This window comes from Daphnia magna, linkage group LG2 (genome assembly GCF_020631705.1).
Source record: "Daphnia magna isolate NIES linkage group LG2, ASM2063170v1.1, whole genome shotgun sequence".
Lineage (NCBI taxonomy): Eukaryota > Metazoa > Arthropoda > Branchiopoda > Diplostraca > Daphniidae > Daphnia > Daphnia magna.
This window is the reverse complement of record NC_059183.1, coordinates 12,331,284-12,352,597: the sequence shown is the minus strand read 5'-3', so window position 1 is coordinate 12,352,597 and position 21,314 is coordinate 12,331,284. Positions and strand designations below refer to the sequence as shown.

The window sequence follows — 21,314 nt, the reverse complement described above, 5'->3', positions numbered from 1 at the left end:
CGATGTTTTAGAAAATTCCCCGTCGTCTTTTTTTTTTTTTAATGTTTGATTTGAACCCTTTTGCAACAGATGGTGGTGTTTGCAGTAGCGGTTTTTTAAAAATTATTATTACTTCTTTGCGGAACCGGCCTTCTATTTTTAAGGGAACGGACTTGTGTTATGGTTCGAAAGTGAAATGGGAAATCCCCTACATTAACATACGTCCTCCATACAAGTCGTGAGAGAGAAATCGATTTAAAATCATAATTTCAAAAAAAAAAGAAAAAAGGAAAAATAAAAATAGAAAAAAAAAAGTTCCACTTCCATCCAGGATGTTTTCCCCTGGAACCGGATCGGGATCAGCTAGAGGCTACGTATAGCTAGGAGCTAGGTCGATGAAAGATGAAAGCTTCAAAGGACGTTAATAGACGTCGCCGACCCGAAAGTGTAACAATGTTAACCAAACGAACCAAACGAACCAAAGGATGTTTATATCTGTGATGATACCACCAACCGCCATTTCCACGCAACGATAAAAAAATTAAATACACACACACCGTGCCGGATACCACGAAATGCCACACATCCATGCCCGGCGGCTATAATTGCGCCAAAGACAAACTATAACAGGAAAAAAAAGGGGGGGAACAAAAATTGCGAACGCGAGCGGCACGTAGAGAGACGGTAACGCAACTTCCCGTCTATAGTAGAAAATGCAAACTCTAATTCATTTCTACGAATGGGGAACAAGTGACAACACTGCATGTAGCAATAATTCGCGAGAAAAAGGGGGGAAAAAAATTACGTGAAAAAAAAAAGACGCTGCCTTGGAACAATTGTACAATGTCGGTCGCGCATGAGGCGTCAACGCAATGCACGACATGGGGTCGTCTACCAACCAGACCTCCAAACTGAGTACCGAGAATCCAAACATTATAGTAAGAAACTCAGAAACAACACGCTGCTGTATAAGGCTGGGCTCTTCTTTTACACACGCAGCCGCAATTAGAATGTAGTGGTGAAAGAGCGTGTTGTTACACATAGTAGGCACAAAAGCCTAGCCCCCTTCACTTATTTTTTTGTATACAGTGGATGACGCAAACAGAAGCGTTCATTGTCGTCAACGATTGCGCGAACGAATGATACACGAACAAGCGTCACGGTCCACTAGCGGACGGTTCGAACGCGTGTACGCAAATAGTCGCAATCTACCGCAACTTGTATACGAGGGGAATTTCCCCTTAAACGGAAATGAAAGAAAAAAAAATAATACTAGAATTAATGGATATATTTTTTAAATCATTTAACGAGGTCGGGTTAAGAGTTGTCTCTGACGCCCACGCCCCGAGCGATACCGGTATGCTCGTTAGTAGCGCTATCTAATAATATCAACAATCATCGTGACAAAGGGAAATTTGACGTCATCTAGTGACATCATCGGCTGAGAAGTCAACAAAGTCGTTAGCAACTGAAAAGAAAAAAAACTTTCCTCATTAAAATATGTGGAATAATCATTGGGAATAGTAATTAAAAAAAAAAAATGGCAGTTTAGATTAGCAAATTGCATGATGCGAGTTGTTGTCGTACGGCGATTACCGACATCATCTCAAGTCTTTCACATTTCACCATCTTGTGGGGTACCAATTATAATTTTTTTTGTGCATCAAGACGGAAGAGGGGACAGTTTATTTTTAAAAAATCAAAGAGCGGTCCCAGCATTCTGCGTGACACCGGCAAAGTTTTGAAAACTTGCGAAATGTGAGTAGTTGTATAACGGGCTTGAATGAATGGGCACGTTTTACATGTCGTGAAAAAAAGAAAAAGGGAAAGATAAAAAGAATCGCTCGTATTTGATCAGCACAATCTAAAAGGCGGGGTCGTTTAGTGGTAGGGAGTACGGGCACGTAGAGGATGTCGTGCAAGGATGACTCATACGCCAAGTAGTTAACAAAAATAATCTACCGTCACGCTATTGGAAATCCGGTTAACGATAATGCGTCAAAAACAAAATAATAACGAGGAAACCCGATGTACAAAAAATGTGTTTTAATTCATTTTTTTTTTTTTTTTTTTTAAATGATGACCTTAAGAAAAAAAAAAATATTTGAATAAAAGAGGGGGGGGGGAGACGAAAGGAAAAAGAAATTGGTATTCAGCTGAATGGCGGAAACCCGGATGTTGGTTGGGAAGAGATTGAGACCTCGCGATAAAATGTGACCTGAAAACAAAAAAATTCGAATCTAAGCTCCACCCATGTAGACAGGCAGACTTTCTTGACGTGAGAGTGAATCGACCAAGAGGTCACTGCTCAACGTATTCGCCCCCTTTTTTTTGTTTGTTTTCCTTTTTAAACGCATACAAAACCCCGATCTATTTTTGTCGATTTCTCATCACAAAAGATGCGGCTACTATTTTTTTTCTTGTTCCATCCTACCACGAAAGAAAAACACGTCCAGTCTTGCCCATCAACAGCCATTTCGGTGGGAACGATCAGCGAATTAGTTTGTCTGTTTATCCGTTCTTTTTCAAACGTTATTGAAGATAGGGAAAAAGCCAATAAAAGGGATTTTTTTAAAGGGGGATAGAAAGAAAAAAAAAGAGGCTGCAACTCCCGTCGGAAGTGGAATGTCGCCTCCCGGCGGCAATGTTGGAGAAGAGAAAAGTGATTTCGAAATACCCCCGTCCGCCTCCACACGTATAACGCACGCACAGTGAGCGAATAGGATGTTTAAAAAGGGCTCAGTCTCAGCCGCCTGGTATTCATTTCAATCCGCTCCACGGAGAACTGCACTCCATCTCTTCCTTTTTCTCTACCCTTCTTTAATTTATTTGGCCACTTATCTCCCCCCCCCATCAGAAAAGTGATTCAAGTGCGACACCCACAGGCCATTCATCGTTCTAATTTATTGCTCCAGTTTGTACCCCCATCGCAAATAGCGTCATGAATCTAGTGAGTTTTCGTTCATTACATTCGGATTGACTTCAAACTTTTTATCGAATTTAAAAAAAAAAAAAAAATTATTTTCCTATTCCATTCAATGGAAAATGATAAGAAACTTCCGTTTCCTGCTAGCGCTTAGTCGGGACAGTTTCAGTTTCGCTATCTTCCAAAAACCAACATGAAACAAAACACAACTAACGTTCCATTTGTTTCAGATTATCCTCGCGACGTTGGCCATCATCTTCGCGATCCATTCCTCAAACTCTTCCGTATGGCCGGTCCGTGCGGACTATTCGAATCCATCGGCATTATCACACAGAGTGGCACGAAGAGCCTCCTCGCTACCCTATTGGTTGCGTGAGCTTCGCAATGGCGGTCGGATAAACTCGGCGGCATTTTTGCGAAAACATCGCCACACGGATGACATCTTCACCGACGACGACGCTGCTGCTGCCGTCGCTTTGGAGCCTTACATTCAACAAGCGTCGAACACGGGAAAAGGGATCGCACCGAATGAGCAAGACGCCATGTTTTTCGGGGCCGATAAAGCGGACAAAGTGGTTGTTAATGAAGCCGGTGCGATGGAAGGCGCTGCCGCCATTGATTTCGGGGTCCAAGATCGAATGAAAAATAGGTTCCCTCATCACGGACGCCATCCCGGTTGCAATAAGACGGAGGGCGTCGCTGCTAGCGAGACCGACAACTCGGAAATGGCTGACGTTTCATCTTCGGTCGACTACATCAATCAACCCGTTTGGACGCCGGTAGTGAACGAATCTCAGTGCCAATCTTACGGATCGTCGCAGTTTTGCGAGGACGTGACCAATTATCCAGCGTGAGTTTTCCAATCCCACAATTCATCATGTACTTTTACACGATTCCCTCGTTTCAAATGATTAAAGAAACACGTGCCATCTAGCGAGTAAAAGTTCCAAAAAAAAGCGCGGAAATTAAAAAACAGAATTCATTAAAAAAAATTTTTTTGTGTTCTTCAACAAACAGGGAGGCCATCAAAGAGATCCTCATGTCAGATAACGGGAGTCTGTTGACTACGTTTTTCGCCGACAACATTGTAAGTGGCAAACAGCTGGCCAAATATACGTTTCTGCAATGTTCTTTTTTTTATGACACAAACCAATTTTGTGATGACAGCAACCGTTGGCGTCGAGTAGCCAGCCGGACGAATCCATGATATTGGCGCAGCGCAAACCTGATTTGAGCACGGCAGTGACGGCGCACGCCATTAATACCAGAATCAAACCATCTGTAACGTCAGCCACTGACATTCTACCTCTTTGCGATTCAAAGGTTGTGCCCTTTTCATATATATGTTCATCCTCATCGCACGTCACTCAATTTGACTTTTTCTGTTTAATGAATAGACCGAATTCTTGTTCCCGAAATCGGCCAGAAGTAAAGACAACGAAATGTTGATGATCGTTAACCAAGACAACATCTCGCAGCCAATCACGGTCGAGACTTGCCGGTAAGGAAAAAATAATAATAATAATAACAACACTAAATGTTTGCACACGGAGTTATGATATTGAAATCGCTTTCAAGAGTTACGGAACGTAAGAAACCCGCCAATTTTCAAACTAGGCTCTTCAGAGAGGACAAATGCTCCAAGTGATGTAGGTTAGACCGTCGACATATAGTTTAATGGCACAAGGTTGGAGCATACAGCATGCACTCTCCTGTGTAGTTGTTGCTCGCTGATGGCCAAGTAAAGGAATGTGGGAAATGTTCAGGCTCACTAATTTCCCACGTCAACGTTGACCGCGACCCAGTTGCACGGCGGTTAATTATAATCGTTCGGCTCGGTCCTACAACATCCTAGCTATTAACCGAACGCAAAAGAACGAACGAAAATAAAAAGATGCGCAACGATTCGAGAAACGTAAAATGTCAAACGTTATTGGCACATTTTCCTACAGTCTACTATAGAATTTAAGCGAATTGTTATTCAAAAATTCAAAGAAACAAACCTCATAAATTTTTCCTCATTTTGTTTTTCTTTTCAAGGGGTGAAAACAAACCGTGTCATCACGCAGAAAATTTCCCGGCTGGATTCAAAGCCGTTTGTATGCAGAAATTTGTCACACAGTAAGGAAACCAATCACCAATATTTTTTTTAAAATACAAATTTAAAAAAAAATTTAATTTTTCAATTCCACCAACAATGACAGCCACTTGGCGGCCATCAAAAACGGCAAAATCGTTCGTGAAGCCTTCACCTTTCCATCCTGTTGCGTGTGCGTTCTCAAGCAACCGTTCTTGGATTCACGCGCCAACGTAAACGATTCAAACTATTTTTAAATTGTGCCATGAAAAACATGGTGCGCCAAGTAACGGTTTTAATGTTAAACGTAACGTTTGAATTTTTTTCGATTTAGATTCCATCGGCTATTTCTAGAAGGGCCATCATGCCGTCATCTCAGCAGCGGATGGCAGCTGAGATAGACGGACAGCGATGGCAATAGGATTGTTTTTTACTCTTGGCTGGACGCGGGTTTGGGCCGAAGTCGCATAGATTGCAAATAACGATAGTGTTGGCTGTTGTCCTTGACGTCGGACCTTAAGTGCCCGCTCAAAGAAAATAAGAAGAACCCATACATACTCTTATGTTTCACCACTTCTCATCGAACTCTAGAATTGTTTTCCCGATATTTTTGCCCTTGTTCCTTTCACGTCAAAAACGTAACGACGAATTCAAAGAAAACAAACAAGACCCGGGATTAGAAAAACAACTCGCATAACAAAAACGAATGTAACTGAAGTCGAGTTGTCGCCCTAAATCCAGATAGTTTTTTTTTTGTGCCTCACTCAAAAATATTTTCCGCAATTGTTAAAAAAAAATAATGCTCGATCATTTTCCCCAATTTTAATTTATTCAAATTTTATTATTTTATTTTTTCAAAGTTACGAGAAGAAAATGTTTCGACTCACAAAAACAAGAATCGCATTCATATCAGCCATGCGTGTGAATTATTTATGTCACCCCCCCCCACCTACTCGTTTGATCATGCATTGCAACCGCAATTGAAATCGACTAACTTAAATGTATCGCCAGTTTCATTGTTGATGGGCCTTTGTGTTTCGCCTTATCCCATGTTGCCTCGTCGCTGCAGTGCCACGACCCACACAAGACCAAGAGAGCGGCAGTATTGATTGGTCCCTTCATCAACGGACCATGTCGCCCCTCTTCACCGTCTTTTTTGTTTCCCCTACTCCTTTTTCTTTTATTTTCTTTTTATTTGTTACACAATGTGAGATGAGACGTAACGGTCAGCATTTCCCGATGATAGAAGATTGCTCGTCTATACGCCGCCATCACCCCTACTTTTCTTCCTTATCCCTGATCTGCCTACTAATGCCTTTCGTATTTCATTTTTTTTTCTTCCATTGTTTTCTTTACAACCGCCTCTGTTCAAAGAGCGCAACCGTGTGTTCCGCGGGGTCGAGAGATCGCGCACCGCATAAACCGACAATATAATGTCGCACGAATATCCAACCTAATCTCTGTGTCTTTCTTTGTTTTGTTTTTTTATTCTAAAAACAAATCAAGATTAAGTCACGTGACGTCCAGGGCGCTACATATAGCCGGAGTAAAAAAAAAAAAGCCTTGGGTTAATAATAATAGCTTATTATTAACTTTGAGCCGTTTATCGGCGGAAATGAGCGGGTTCGTTTAATGGTATGTGAACCTTGTCGACGATTGTACGCGTTTTGTTTCGACCGTTCGCAATCATATGCTAACACAGCATGTCCCCAATAGTTTTCTTCTGCCCACTTGCCCGAGAGAAGAAAAGAGGTGGTAAATATATAACAAACTCGCCATGTTTTGTACCGTCCGGTCGTTCGGCCACTCGGTCGCTACTTTCCTAATCTGTCACCGTCAACTACAACAACACTATTGTTCTCGCAAAATTTATTTCTTTTTTTTTTTTAATCCTTTCCTGACTTAATTTTTTTTTATTTTAAAGGACGGCGGATGTCAAGATTTTTTTTTTAAATTAACGAAATAAGAAAATCAAAAATTTTTTTTTTCAAGTTGAAAGATTAAGTCGATAACAACGAAACGAAAAAAAAAAAAGAATTAACGATGCATGTCCATATTTGCAAAGAGAGAGAGGATACAAATCGCACGTGTGGACTCGCTGGTGAAAGTATCAGAAAAGAGGTGAAGAAAGTTTCGCTTTTTCCGACGGCGATGCGTCCGCCCGTCGGTGAGGAAAAACGCTGTTGGTATATGGAAAAAGGTTCGAGGCCGCTGTTCGACCTGCATATCAGCTGAGAAAAAAAAAAAATGTATAAAGGAGAAAAAGAATCCGGTATCAAGTGAAAGCTCTCCCGGCATCGCCATTTTCTTTTGGCCTAAAGATCCACATTTAAATATGCAAAAAACAAAAAAAAAGGAGAAGAAAATAGCGGCCCACATTTTCATGTTGTTGTTGAAACGTCATCTTTCGTGACTTGCGGCTTTTAAACGCCTTCCAGCATCCGGCCACTCTTGTGCACGTTTCCTAGCCATCCGCATTGCGTCGCACAACATTGACCGTTGGCAACGTAGAGCCAAATGGAACAAACCCAAAACAAAACAAAAAAAAACATGTAAATATTAACAGCCGTGTTTTACTGTCGTCTGGTAGTCATAAAAATTGGATTTAACGTGGTCGGAAGTTGAATACAATTTCTACTTTGATTTGGTGGTAAGGATCCAATATGAAATCTAAGCCCGAAATGATATTTTCTCTCCTCTGGCGGATGCGTGAAGGAAAAAAAAAGAAAGTTCGTCTAGTTTTGCATTTTTGTTTACAAAAAAAAAGGGGAGGCGCTGACGGTTCTCAACCACTTCAACTATCCATTTTCTTCGTCTTTCCCTATTTTTTCTTCTTTTCTTTTGATTGGGGTGTGTTGTCGGTTGGCTAGCGGCGGAACGGAGGCCACGTTAGTCAGCCTTGTCAAATATAGAGTCAACCAACACGCAGGCGGAAATCTAGGCGTCGAGGGTACGCGTTGTAAACTGGACAGAGAATAAGAGACCCGAGGCTTTGGGTTAATCTCCCTATTTCACGCTTCATATGTGCGACAGTTGCGACACACTTGAAAAGTCGACGCTCCCGCAGGGAAAGGGTAGTAGTAGAAATATATGTTAGGTAAAATCACAATCATCTAGAAATAGAGTTACGCTCTCCAATCAACATTTCTTTCTTTTTTAAGTTGAAGCACCTCCTCCATTCCCCTCCCCCCCAAATGTATTAGAAATAAACAAGTCCGTTCAAACGAAATAATAATAAATAAAAAAAAACTAGACAAATGAAAAGCCAATAAAACAAAAATAAGAAATTGATACGGAAAAGAAAGTAGTGATATATCGGAGACGGAAAAGAGAAGATGTCCGTGATGTTCAGGCTCGATCGCGTTCTTGTTCCACCCCAACTCTTTTTTTTTCTTCCCCCGCTGCAGCTATAAGATTCCCGAAGAGAGAGACTCATTACGATAGAGATGTATATCGCTGCCATATCTCGCATGCGTTAACACCGTAGCCGCCGACCGCGTTGCACCGACATAATAATCTATAAGGAGTTGCCGCTCTGATGATTTTAGATCGACTTCCTACACCCTATTCGACAATGATGAGTGTTTGTTTATATCGACAGGGAGGACAGAGAAAGTTTTAAAGACAAACTATTTTTTTTGTTTGGGGGGGTCTCTTATAGAACGAAAAAAAAAATCATCGGATGCATCTCGGTCGATATCACTACAACCAGGATATTACAAAAGAAGTAGGGCCTGTGCGTGTTGGCCGGGCCACTCGAGTCGCACGGACTCAACACACAAACACGGGCAGCAAAAAGTAGAATATAAACGGAATGGTTAGATTTGTATGGATAAAGCAAATCGGTCAGACCGGGTACAAAAAAAGGGGGGGGACCTTGGTCCAACGGCGTGTAAAAATACATTAAAAGTATTTACGGTGGCCGCCATGTAAGAGACATAAAAACAAAAAACTGATGGATAGATTCCGTGTTGCATGGATAAGAGATTTGATTCTAGCGGGGAATCGAGTTTGAATACACCGATGTATTGTGATCGTTTATTAGCGTACAAAAAATCAGCGGGACAGCGCAAGAGTTTTTGAACAATTTCAGAGCCGACCTGCAAGCCAAATTTTCTAATAGCATGAAAACGGCCTGGCCATGCTGCCAAGTTGCCTTTCTCTCAATCTCCCCCCCACAAAACAAAAAAAAAGAGACCCCAAAGAAGAAAGAGAAAAGAGGAAACTTTTCCCCTTCAAGACCATTTTCTCCGATGCAAATCGTCCCAGAGAGAGAGAGAGAGAGAAGAAGGACGCATTGCATCACCCACATATTTCAGTGGTTTCAAAAAAAAATTCCTTTGTTTTTTCCTCCATAAAAATTCCCTAACTTCAAATTTTGCACAACTTGTCGTCCATTTTTCTCCCCCCGACCATGTTGCACTCCTGTTTTATTTTTTTTGTTCTTGTCTTTTTGCGGTAATGTTATTATTGTAATGCACTTGGTCGATTTCCAATAAACCATCGTCTCTCGCCAAACAGTGTGGTCTTCTTCTTTCTTTAGTTTGCGCATTTTTCGGCGCATTCTTTCGGACGCTGATAAAGCCAACAGGTAAACCTCCCTCGTGTGGTTGGTAACAGCCCCGCTGAAGTAGGCAACTTGGAAGGGGGCATGTCCAATGGAGCTGTTAGGGGGCCAGCACGGCGAGAGGAGGGAAATGAAGAAGAACAGAAAAAAAAGAGAGAGAGAGCGAAATGAGGTCTTGGTATAAAAACGGTCAGCCGGTTGAGAACTGGCGTCATTTTAAACAACGGTGTCTCTTGTTTCGGACGCTAAGCGAATACATTCGATAACGCGAGAAGTAAAAAGAATCAAACAATTGTTGAAGCATCCGCCAGCGTTTATCCAAACTCGTTCCATCCACATTGGATCGCAAAAGGATTCCACGAGAATTATTCGTTAAAGAATCAACAGTCAGTTTTCATTGAAAACAAAAAACAAATAGCCAATCATGGCAAGGGTAAGTTGACTTTAGATTTTGATTAGATTTTTCTATTTTTAACCCACATTTTCGATTTGACCTCCTCACATTTCATTGAAAAATGGGGAATCGTCCGTAATTTGTTGTGTCGAGTGGATGGGGCCAAATTCCGGAGGCACTGGGGGGTGACGTTGGCAAAACTACAATCATCCTGACGTATACGGGATGCCAACGTGAAAGCATTTCGTCTTCCAGCTGCGCGCAACTGTCAACCACAGACGGACATAATAGGAGAACGTTAAAAAAAAAAAACAAAAAACAAAAAAACAGTACAAAACATTTTGCGGTCTCCCTAACAAGATTTCAAAAGGGCAAAAACATTAGCGAAAACTTGTAAATGTTAAAGTTGAGGTCTTTTTATGTTAGGGAAATATTCCGCTTTGAAAGCCATAGGGAAAAAAAGAAAAGAAATTCAATCATTTCAAGTACAGATCTTAATTATGGCTCAAGAACTGACCTAGTAAATACAAAAAAAAAAAAAAACAATCAACTGCCATTGTTGACCACAAAGAGAAACGCAATTCAGTTCGTCTTCTCTTTGGTAGAAAAAACAAATCAGGAAAAAAAAAGAAGAACCCCACCAGTAATTATTCACTTTTTTCTTTCTTCTTCCCCTCGACCGGCTTGATCGAGAAGGGGGGCGGTGAAACCAACAAAAGAAGGTTACCACACCAGGTAATACATCCAAACGACGAGAACAACAAAAAAAAGAAAAGAAGGAATCTTATCCAATTGCCCCCATCAATTGCGAGTTTTGTTGTTGAAAGAGAACAGAAGAAAATGGTGAGCAGCCCATTTTCTGACCCAAACTTTCGGCTCATCCGCTTTCTCTCCATTTTGCGCGTAATGTCCTTTAATGCATCTGACGAGTGCCAAAAGGAATTATCATATTAGCCCAGCGGGCAGGTGAAGTTTGGAGAAAGTTTCGCTTCATGTTACGTGACTTAAGCCGAACATAGCAAATGAAAGATGAGGACGTGCAATCGACTGGCACGCCTCTCTTTCTCTTCCTTTCAGGCATTTAAAGCTTTTTTTTCGATTTGTTTTCAAAATAAAATCCAAAACACACGCACGACCTTAAAGATTAAGCTTCGCGTGTGAGGCGCATTGTTCCGTAACAATTGCTGTTGAAACGAGACAGAGAAACGATAAATCGAGTGGGTCAAGCCGGACAGCCGTTGGTTTTCTGACGTGTTACTTCCAGTTACAACTGTCAAGGGGAAACAAAACAAAACAAAAAGATTTACCCCAACGTCCCTTTCTTAAATTGTTGGTACATGCTTTTTTTTTTTGATTTGTTTTAATTTGTAATTAACGAAAAATGTAATTTTCTTTTACAACAGGTGATATCTTTGTTGCTTTGTTTTGTTCTATTGGCGTCACTGGCGCTCGTCGACGCTGGCAAGAAGAAACAAAAGGGCCATTCGTATCCAGTTCCGCAGAAGGTCATCATCTTACAAGCCGGACCTAGTGCCACCTACCCCTGGGTAGGACACTGCCCACCCAAGGGTAAATGCAAGCATTTCTACAAAATCGCCCGACCTCCGTTTCCTTCCTTCCTGCCACCAGCTCCTCGTCTACCTTACTACGCTCCGGTTCAATACGCTCCGGCGCCATATTCGGCTCCAGTTTACACTCCACAGGCTCCCCTTTATTCTCAACCCGAGCCCGTTTACTCTCAACAACCCGAGCCCGTTTACCCTCAACAATCAGCGCCCGTTTATGCCCAGCAACCCGAACCCATTTACCCACAACAATCTGAACCCGTTTATGCCCAGCAACCCGAACCCATTTACCCACAACAATCTGAACCCGTGTTTATGCCCAGCAACCCGAACCCGTTTACCCCCAACAATCTGAACCCGTTTACCCTCAACAATCCGAGCCCGTTTACCCCCAACAATCTGAGCCCGTTTATGCCCAGCAATCGGAGCCCGTTTATTCTCAACCAGCTCCCGTTTATTCTCAACCAGCTCCCGTTTACTCCGAACAAGCGGAGTACGTTCAGTCTGAACCTGCTCCAGCTTATTCGCAGCCGGGTCCAGTAGATTCCGCACCGGCTCAAGCTCCTTCCGAATATTCCGCTGCGCAATCCTTTTCCGAATCTGTCATCCCCGCCTATTCTCAATCGGAAACGGTGCCAGATCTACCAAAGGCCAATTTCGCTATTCAAGAAGTATCCGCTCCGGAATTCAATTACGGCTCTGGATCGTCTGACATTGGCTCCAGCGAATCCCAGTCTTATTCGGAAGGATCTCGCGTCCCTACATACTCCGGTCCGGAATCCTATCCTGTAGCTGAAATTGAAACGGTGCCCGTCGAAGAAGCGGCCATACGTTCCGACAGAACCAACAGGTTATTCCGGTTCATCCAGCGGAGAGATTCAACAGGAAATCGTCCAATACGTCGAACAGCCAGCGTTGGAAAACGCCCAGCAAATCGACAATTACCAACAACAAGATCCGGAATTGACGGAATTTTTCAATGATCCCATCTTTCAACATGATGCCTACGCGAATATCGTTCCGTCCGAAGCGCCTCAGCCGGACGTTTACCAGCAAGAGGACGCATCGTTCCAGCCAACGGACCAAGCCGACAACTACGGCGAACGGATACGGCCACGAGGAGGTCGTCGCTAAACGTTCCAGCACGCCATTCAAACAACAAAAAATATCAGCATTTTCTAAGAGATTCATCATTCTAAATAGTTTAGATACGTTCATTGCAATAACAACAAAATGAGGTGATCGTAAGACGAGGCTCATTACGGTCACGCGAAAAGAAAAAAAAAATTATAACGTGATTTACATGGGGGCCTTTCATTCACAAACTGTCTAAACATGGAACAACATTTCACGCAGCTCTTCCATCATTTTTTTTTTTGTTTCTCCCCGCTCACCTTGATTTCTAATTTCCTGTTTTGAATTCTTTTGTTAAACGAGTGCTTCATTGTTTTGTGTTAACATGTTTTTGTTTTTTTTGTGTGATGCAGCTGGATTCCTGCGTCGATAGCGCACGAACGCTTTCCTTCTTTCGCGTGTGTTATCCATTAAAAAAAAAAGGAATACAACTCGATAAAAAATAACTCGATTTGGAATTTTAATAAAATGTTTTTTAAGAGGCAAAAAAAAAAAAAAGACTTTAGGGCAAAGCCAAACAGGTGACCGAAAAATACAAAGCAGAGCTTTTTATTTCTTTAGATAATAAGAAATAAACCGGACTTGAGGTGTAGGAAGTGGAGTAGGAGGTGGAGTAGGAGGAGAGAGAGAGAACCAGAGAAAGCTATATAACACAACATGTTTATAGCCTGAAGGGAGGAGGCATTTTCAAATAAACCCACCCGTTCTTTTCTTATGCCGGGCCAACCTTGAGGAAGGCTGTCTTTCCATGGAAAACACACTGACCGACTCTCCAATTCACAGTACAGAAAAACCGGGCCAAGTGGGACACGATGATCCCATCCGCTTCAGTCGCTGATATCCTTGCCAAACCAAACGGGATTCCCCTCTCCCCCTCTTCACGAAATGCAACTAGATTCTTAAAAAAAAAAATCAGACTCGGTCAACTAGTTTGAGCTTATCGGCCGTTAAAAGAGAACCAGACTAGGCGTGTGATGTCACACACAAAAGACGAGATAAAAAATAAATAAATAATATAAAAAAAAAGTCTAGTAACGAACGTCTGTGCGCTTTCACCAACCATTCGCAACGCCTTGATTTTCTCTTCACCGACCTTTCATTATTTGTATTTACGCACAGCCAATGGGAGGTATGTTTTTATTTTGTGCGTGTGTTTAAATTCTACATTTTAGAGGTGGTTGGAGACGACGACGCACGCGGACCACCCTTTAAAAAGCCAAAATTCCATTTAAGATGCATACGCTCTTCTTTCTACGATAGTTGGAAGGCATCGTAACTTTCACTTGGGCATATAACGCACACAATGACGAAGAGAAATCAACCGACAGAAACTAGTGAAAGTTGGAGAGTTATACCATAAATCGTTTTTCTTTTTTTTTTTTTTTTTTAAATCATTCCTTTTTGGACGAACAGCAGGGGGGTATAACACAAAACGTTAACAAAAAAAAACCCATGCGGTAAAGAAAGAATTATTTTTGGGGGGATTTTCTTGTTCGAAAGAGAAAATAATCGAGCAGAAAAGAAAAAAAAAACGAATAGTTAGATCGTAGATCTTTTAGACAAGATGACGTTATCGTTACGGTCAAGTTTTCAACAATAAAAAATAAATAAATAATAACCGATTTTCTTTCGACGGTTACACCGAAAATTGGATGACGGAGAACGAAAATGATCCGTCACGCGGAAGTCTTGAGGTCGCATGACGTGATACATGGCCGTTAACCTACTTGCCCCAAAAGCCCCCCCTTTTTTCTTTGAACGCCCCACTCCCTTACCCCAAACAGCCTAAACAAAGAAGAAAAAAGGCAGTAGGCCTAAATGACATAATGCCGGCTCCCCTTTATTTTATTTTGTTTGTTGCCTACGACACACACACACAGAAGAGAAAGAACCGGAAGACCGTCCTCTTTTCCTTTTTTTTTCTCTTCTCGTTATTGCTGTCCAGCAAGTATTTTCTTTTTTTCGAGGGATATCACACAAAAACAGACGAGAGGTAAATAGTACAAGAGAAAGAGAAGACGAAGAAGAGAGAGTTGTTTAGTTCCCATTGGACACCGATCGAGTCACCAGCTCTCCGAGAGTGCGTGCGTATAGCCTTCCCCTGTGAGGAGTGGTTTAATCACGCAGCCAACGAATCCGCATTTCTTCTTTTTTTTTCCCGCTAAGATTCCTCCGGCTTTTCTTTTTCTTTTCTCTTCATCCGACAAACAACTTGGGAAGAGAAAAGAAGGAAATTGGTATAGTCTCCGTGTTTTGTTGTTGTTTTTTGTTGAAAACCTCGGGAGCTCTGCTGTCTGTTGTGTCTTCCCTCCCCTCTCTCTCCATTCCCAAAACGGCCTTGCGTCCTTGGTGTGCTCAGTTGCGGACGAAACACCATCGGGATTTGTCGCTGTCAGCGCTTGACGACGTGACATCCGCTTTCATCCTCGGATATCCGCTCAAAAAGCACTTTATTTTCATCCCAGTTTCCCTCAAGTAGTCGATACTCTTGTCAATCTCAAAACAAAAGAAAAAAAAAAAAAAAAAGATTATTCTCCTCAACAATTGAGTAGCTCCGATACGAGTCCCTTAAGGCCGTTGCATGTGTGTGTGTGTGCGTCCCGTGTCTGTCTGTGTTAGCTCTTTTCTCCTTGTTTCGCGTGACTAGAAGGCCCGCCGTAACGCGCTCGTTCAAACTCGTTGTTTCAGTGGCGGCGGAGAGTTGTGCATCGCGCGAAATATAATCAAATAAATTGTGACCTTCTCGCTCGTCCGGTTTTTTGTTTTTTAGATTGCAGTTTCGCTTGCCTGAACTTGCGTATTATACGGCGATCCATCGACAAAACAGAAAGGACTACTGGAAAACTGGATTTGGCGCATCGTATCAAATAATGCACGCAAAGAGCAACTTCACGGTAAGTTTCAACCGACAACAGTCTCACATATTTCCCTACGCAGAAGAAGAAAAAGAAAAAAAAAACGATTTAAAAGTTTGAAAATTTTCAAATCGTAGCGAAAGAGAAAATCAATCGAGAGTTCATCGACTTTGCGAAAGCGCCTCCGCACGTTCCGCATTTTTCTTTCAAATTTCCCAAATTCATTATTTGCGGCGCGGGAATAAATGCGTGTAGATAAAGTAGTAAACGAGAAATAAAAAATGGAACAGAAATGAAGAGGAAGCGTTGCCAAATAGGCTAAACAATCACCTAGATGCATAATTTTTAAACGAGGTTATGCTGTCTGAACCGCTTTCACGTCTGCCTCCGGCCTATAATTCTCATCGCGTGCGTGTACTTTTTTTTTTTATGTTACGTGCAGATTGCGTCGGTGCTGCTGTTCTACGTGGCCGTCGGACTCATCCTGTTGGACGGCAGCCAATGCCAGGAACAAACAGGCGGGGGCCTGCGCTTTCCAAATTTGTTTGGCGGACTCAACAATCCATTTTCGCTGTCAAACCTTTTCCGCCAGCAAAGGCAGCCACAAAATCAGGTGCCGCCACCTCCGCCACCTTCTCCCGCCTTTTCGTCAAATCCGCAATTTAGCCTCGTAGGTGGTGGACAACTTTCACCGGTTCGGCGCTGGACCCAATCATTTTCTCCAGGTGCCACCACCGGTCTTCCAACAGCCACCACCAGGCCAGCCTTTCAACGCTTTCGTTCCAAACGCACAAGGTAAACACCCCTTTTCTTTCGTCTTTTGAAATATTAAACAGAATAACCGAATAAGGTAAAAAGAAACACAAGAAATCGGTGGCTTGTATAAGACGAATGAGAGATGACACGGTGCCCTACGGCATCCGGATCCAGGAAGAAACAGTCAAAAATGACGGCATTGAGGAGAAAACGGCCCAGTTTGACCTCAATACGACGCATATAGACACAGAGATCCAGTCATGAAAGCAAAGTTCCCTGACATGTCAAACAATTTCTTTCTTTTCTTATTTCCAACGAGAAGACACACACAAACACCTTCAAAAATTAAGATTACATTTTTTTTTACACGAATTTCGTGTTTTCAATCTGTTCGGGCTTTCGAGAACGAGATGAAGTTCATGATGTAGGCCTTCTATTCTTAAAAAATAAAAAAAAAACAAGATGAGGAATGCAACACGCTTCGTCGGCATTCCATTACACGGGCAAAGATTACGACTGAATAAAAAAAAAATGTGGAAAAATAAAAAATCGGGTCGATCGAGAGATGGAATACGTTAGCTTCTAGATGTGGCATTAAAAAAAAAAAAGAAATTCTAGTGCGAAAGCTGATCATTTTTTAAACGTAGGAAGCTATATAGCCTACAGGGTTCAATCAACGCCAGAGCGCGTCTAATAATCTAGTATGACCGCCGAAAGAAAGTCATTTTCATGGATCGATTGATCAACGTGAAAGTTTGTTTTTTTTTCAAAGAGGGAAGGGGTGCGATATTGGCTGTTCAAACCGTGTAATATCACTGTTATTAAAGCTCAAAATGATACGCAACTCAATTTTCTTTCCCTTCATCCCATCAATTATTTTATTTTTTATTTTTTCAAAAAAAAAAGCAACACAGAAAACGGAGAGATGGGAAAGAGAAAATGGAAGTAAATCACCAACTGACGAGTGTCTGTTCTCTCCCAGGGATGCCATAATTACGAGGGGTTGAGCATTTTCTAGACTGTAACATCGCAGCTCTTAAGCGCAACAATGAGTTTAAAGACGCAAAACGGAAACTTTTGCTTTAAAAAAAAAATAATTTAAAGGAAGAAAGTCAACGTCTTTCAACGATTTTTGTTCAATTAAAGGTTTTTGTTGTGTGTGTGTGTACACACACGTGGCAATGGCGAGACTTTCCAACAAAAATCGTTTCTAGAAATAAAGCGAATGACACTCTTCGCTTTCTCAAAAAATGTGTCCACCTTGTTAATTTCGGTTTTTGTTAACGACGAAAAAAAACAAACAGGTGCTCCGCTACAGCAGCAATTTGCACAGCCGCAGCCGATTGGAACGCCGTTCGTTCAACAACAACATGCTGGCCAGTTCGCAGGGCCGCCACAGCAACCGCATCAAATTTCACAGCCTAGCGATCAGATTTTTCAAGCCTTGCCGGCCCAGCAGCAACCGCAATTAACTCCAGTCGCTAGTGGCTTTACACCGTCCATCGTTTTCCAGCCTCCGCAGCCGTTCAATAGCAACAACAACCTGGTGCCCAACATTCTTCCGATTGGTAACATTCCCCTGCAGCCGCATCCAACTCAGATTCAACAACCTTTTCAACAACAACAACAGCCGCCACCTCAGAAGCAACAACAACCGCCTCAACAACAACAACAACAGGCTCCAAAAGCCTCTCAACAACCCATTATCATTCCCAGTTTACCAGGTCCACCTCCGGCGCAGCAAATTGCAGCGAGTCAGCCGACACCGCCAGTTCTTTTGCCTGCCCAGTTTGCTCTATCGAGTAACACTCTTCAGCACCAACATCATCAACAGCGTCATTTCTTGCGTCAAGGAAAGACGATTAGCACAATCCATCGCGATAGCGCGGCCAGTGCCTCTAGTCACAGTGAAAACGTGATCGACTGCGGAGCTGGTAACGATCTCGGTTTCTGTGCCACTTCGGACAAATACCCAAGGTAAGGCAATACTATAAATAAATAAAAAAAGAAGGAGCAGTTTGAGTGTCACTACTACTCCAACAATTCCAGATAAAAATATATCAAAAAAATAGGAGAGATAGAGAGAGAGAAAAAAAAGGGCCCCATTGGGGCAGGCAAAAGGCAGTGAGTGTCAATAAGTGTCAACACGAGCTGAGAACTGGGAAATCCGACGCCACAGAGCTCGGTCAACAATTGCCGTCAGTCAGCAACCGAATTATATAGCTACGAGGTCTGTGAGGTAGCTGACGAACTATAGTTAGAGTTATATCACATAACAATAAAAAAAAACGTGTACGCAGATGGCCCCAAGCGTCGCAGGGACATCTTATACGTAGACTAATACATGCTTAAGCTTTTTGCCAGTGTCAATAACAGTGCGGAGTGGGGATCGAACGAAAGGGCATCTTTTATGCTGAGGTAGACGCATGGAGTTATAAGGGATTTTTAATCTCCCAACGGGGGGTCTTAAAGTCAATCGATATAGGTCGTAACAATACCGAAACCCAAACCCTTTAGACAAAAGAAAGTCGAAAGATGGCGCGCTCTCAACAAAATGGCAGAAAACAAACAAAAAAGTTTGCTCAATAGATCAAAAAACAAAAAGTGCAAGATCACAAATATTACGCAACAGCCAAAACGAGAATAAGTTGAGCACTAAAGGAAAAGGTGTGTCATTGTTCACTTACCCTACCGGTCATGATGGAGAACCGCACGGCACGTTTTACGTTGTCTAGAAGTTTGGTCTCCAACGTTCAAATTGCATGGTTTAAAACAATGAAGTTGTTTCTGAGAGACACTAAGTTTTACTGTTCCATATCTTTTCCACTAGTTTGTTCACGAAAATGGAATCGTATTCTTCTCGCTCATTACTGCGAGCTAGTGAACTCAACAATGAACTGACTTTAGGTAGATTTGATGAGATGACTGTCTGCTAGGATCCAATGGCCTTGACGAAGTAGGTGGCAGCCATTGAAGCATGCTGTCGAAATTTATCTAGCTCCCCCACTTGCTACAGCCACTTGAAAGCACTCGACCAAATTAGACGATCAAGAATAGAATAGATGTTTTGCATTGACTGGATTCCTAGAGAACGTAGTAGAATAAGCATTTTTTTTCTTTATTTTTATTTGAAAAGGAATCATAACGGCTGATTCGTCTAACTAAACTAGTTTTCAACAAAAAAATAATAATCACCGAGAGTTGTTTGCCGTCGACTCCGCCATGCTATCGCTTACAGCAGACTACAAAAAAATCAGGAATCAAAGAAAACGAAATTTCGCTTATTCATATTTCAATGGCATCGCTGTAAATGCTGTCGCCAACAAAATTGAGTGGATGATTGACGAGTTTTAAATGTCATCGAAATTGCACCGTTGGCGAGCATTTTATTTTTCATCTCTTTCAATCGTCTGAGTAATTAATGACACGACAAATAGCGTCAGTATCCTTCATCTTGAGTTAGCCGTAATGTGATTAGGAGGATGTGACCAACTCTTGGGTGACGCTATTTTTCGTCTGATTGGCTGCCCTTTTCAATTAACAGCAGACGACAGTGATTACATGGTGACCGACTTTCCGATGAGTTCGAGTGGAAAGATCGAACGAAACGTATAAATTGATTGATCCCCATTGAATACTTGCAATCTAGTAAACACATTCCCTTTTGATTAATCTCTTTGATGACGTGTTAGGAGTGTTGTTGACGACACGATGCATAGATGCCACGACCAAGTGAACCTCATGTATGCTGAAGTTCCCGAAGATTACGAGGCTTTAGGAGACAGCCATCAACCTGCTGGCGTAGGTCCTGGACAAGAAGGAAACAGCACCGGCAAAAATCTATTGCCTTGGTCATGGTCAGCATACCGGAAGGAATCTGCTTGTGAATCAGAACTTCGTTTCATCCAGCCGCATGTGGCACAGGATCGTCTGGGTCGTTGGCGGATTATCATCCAAACACCGGAATTCCCTCAGCGGGTGGCCATTGATGTCTGTCGCAGGGTCGATGATGTTTGCAAAGTTTTCACCGACTGTGGCCGCAAATCTCGCTGCGTCCAGCGCTACAGCTACCAGCCCCTCATCTCGTTGGACCAGGACAAAAGACAAGCAGGCCAGTGTCCTTCAATGGCCATCTTTCGCTTCCCAACTAGCTGTGTTTGTCACGTTGAAGTTGACAAAAGATCGCAAACACCGAGCAAATCAAACCGCCGTAATTCGGTTGCTAATCGCCGACCTTAGCTTTTTTTGTTTTGATTTTTTTTTTCAGCGGCGCAATTCTTTATTCAAATTCTTCTTTGTTTTACATTTTAAATGCCTTTTTTTCCCCCAAAAGATTCTGTCTTTGACTGTGATAGCCGTCCAGCTTCTATGATATAAATAATAAAATCAACATTTATTTGTCTTCACCATACTAACAAAATACATCGACTCTTTCTCACATTGCTGATATTTGAAAAGGATATTCGAATTTTTTGTGCACAGTTATATCATTGATTATTCATTATTTTGGTATCGTGTTATTTCCTGCGTAGATGTATCGCATACTGAATCTATTTCCAATCGCCCCAAGTCATTTGTTCGATTTTATATACATCACATCGCATGGAAATTTTTTCGACACTGAAACATTGTCAACGTCAAAATAATATTTTAAAAATATATATGCAAAAAAGGGGGGGAGGGAGAGAAAGAAAAGATTTTTGATTGAATTGGATTTCGATTTCGCACCAATTGCTTTTTACCTCTCGGCTATTCAGTTTTTTTGTTTTTTTTTTTTTTTTCGCAAATTCAGAGAGCGATGTCGCTCCCAAGATTTGAATCTATCATTTTGGAATTGATATTACGCAACAAAAAGGATTGCATTTTTTTTTCTTTTGTGCTCTCTACTTAACATGTTAGACAGCAAAAAATTTGAATAATTATTATACGCTGTACATATATCCTCGTGACACTAACACTCACCCCAAAAATAACATTCAACATCTATATGATGAACCGATTTGCATCTATTTTATCCGTTCGATTTAAAATATACACCTCATTATTTTCCAATCGATTAAA

The 21,314-nt window shown here is 41.9% G+C and overlaps 4 protein-coding genes and 1 long non-coding RNA gene across 5 annotated transcripts; 4 read left to right on the top strand and 1 right to left on the bottom strand.

Annotated features, from left to right (window-relative positions):
• The first annotated feature begins 2,546 nt into the window (after positions 1-2,546).
• On the top strand, positions 2,547-6,439 carry LOC116917276. Its single transcript, XM_032922713.2, has 8 exons — positions 2,547-2,929; positions 3,136-3,755; positions 3,923-3,992; positions 4,073-4,228; positions 4,303-4,406; positions 4,946-5,026; positions 5,110-5,215; positions 5,317-6,439. Exons 1-8 carry the CDS (start codon positions 2,921-2,923, stop codon positions 5,401-5,403), a joined length of 1,233 nt encoding a protein of 410 aa, XP_032778604.2. The 5' UTR covers positions 2,547-2,920; the 3' UTR covers positions 5,404-6,439.
• Positions 6,440-9,973: 3,534 nt separating this feature from the next.
• LOC116917267 (extensin-2) lies at positions 9,974-13,088 on the top strand. The gene is given in 4 exon segments (XM_045169271.1): positions 9,974-9,982; positions 11,347-11,769; positions 11,823-12,335; positions 12,337-13,088. Coding segments are annotated over 4 exon segments (1,251 nt in total). The 3' UTR covers positions 12,643-13,088.
• A 2,424-nt stretch (positions 13,089-15,512) lies between these two features.
• On the top strand, positions 15,513-18,234 carry LOC123466313 (extensin-like). The gene is made up of 4 exons (XM_045169270.1): positions 15,513-15,536; positions 15,940-16,167; positions 16,223-16,292; positions 17,558-18,234. Exons 1-4 carry the CDS (start codon positions 15,513-15,515, stop codon positions 18,232-18,234), a joined length of 999 nt encoding a protein of 332 aa, XP_045025205.1.
• On the top strand, positions 18,097-21,307 carry LOC116917252 (neurotrophin 1). Its single transcript, XM_032922670.2, has 2 exons — positions 18,097-18,230; positions 19,946-21,307. The coding sequence occupies exon 2, from the start codon at positions 19,965-19,967 to the stop codon at positions 20,490-20,492; it is 528 nt and encodes a 175-aa protein (XP_032778561.2). The 5' UTR covers positions 18,097-18,230; positions 19,946-19,964; the 3' UTR covers positions 20,493-21,307.
• Positions 19,050-19,946, bottom strand: LOC123469633. The gene is made up of 2 exons (XR_006642903.1): positions 19,449-19,946; positions 19,050-19,337 (listed from the first exon to the last, which is right to left on the bottom strand). It is a non-coding gene; the product is annotated as an uncharacterized LOC123469633 (long non-coding RNA).
• Positions 21,308-21,314: the final 7 nt, after the last annotated feature.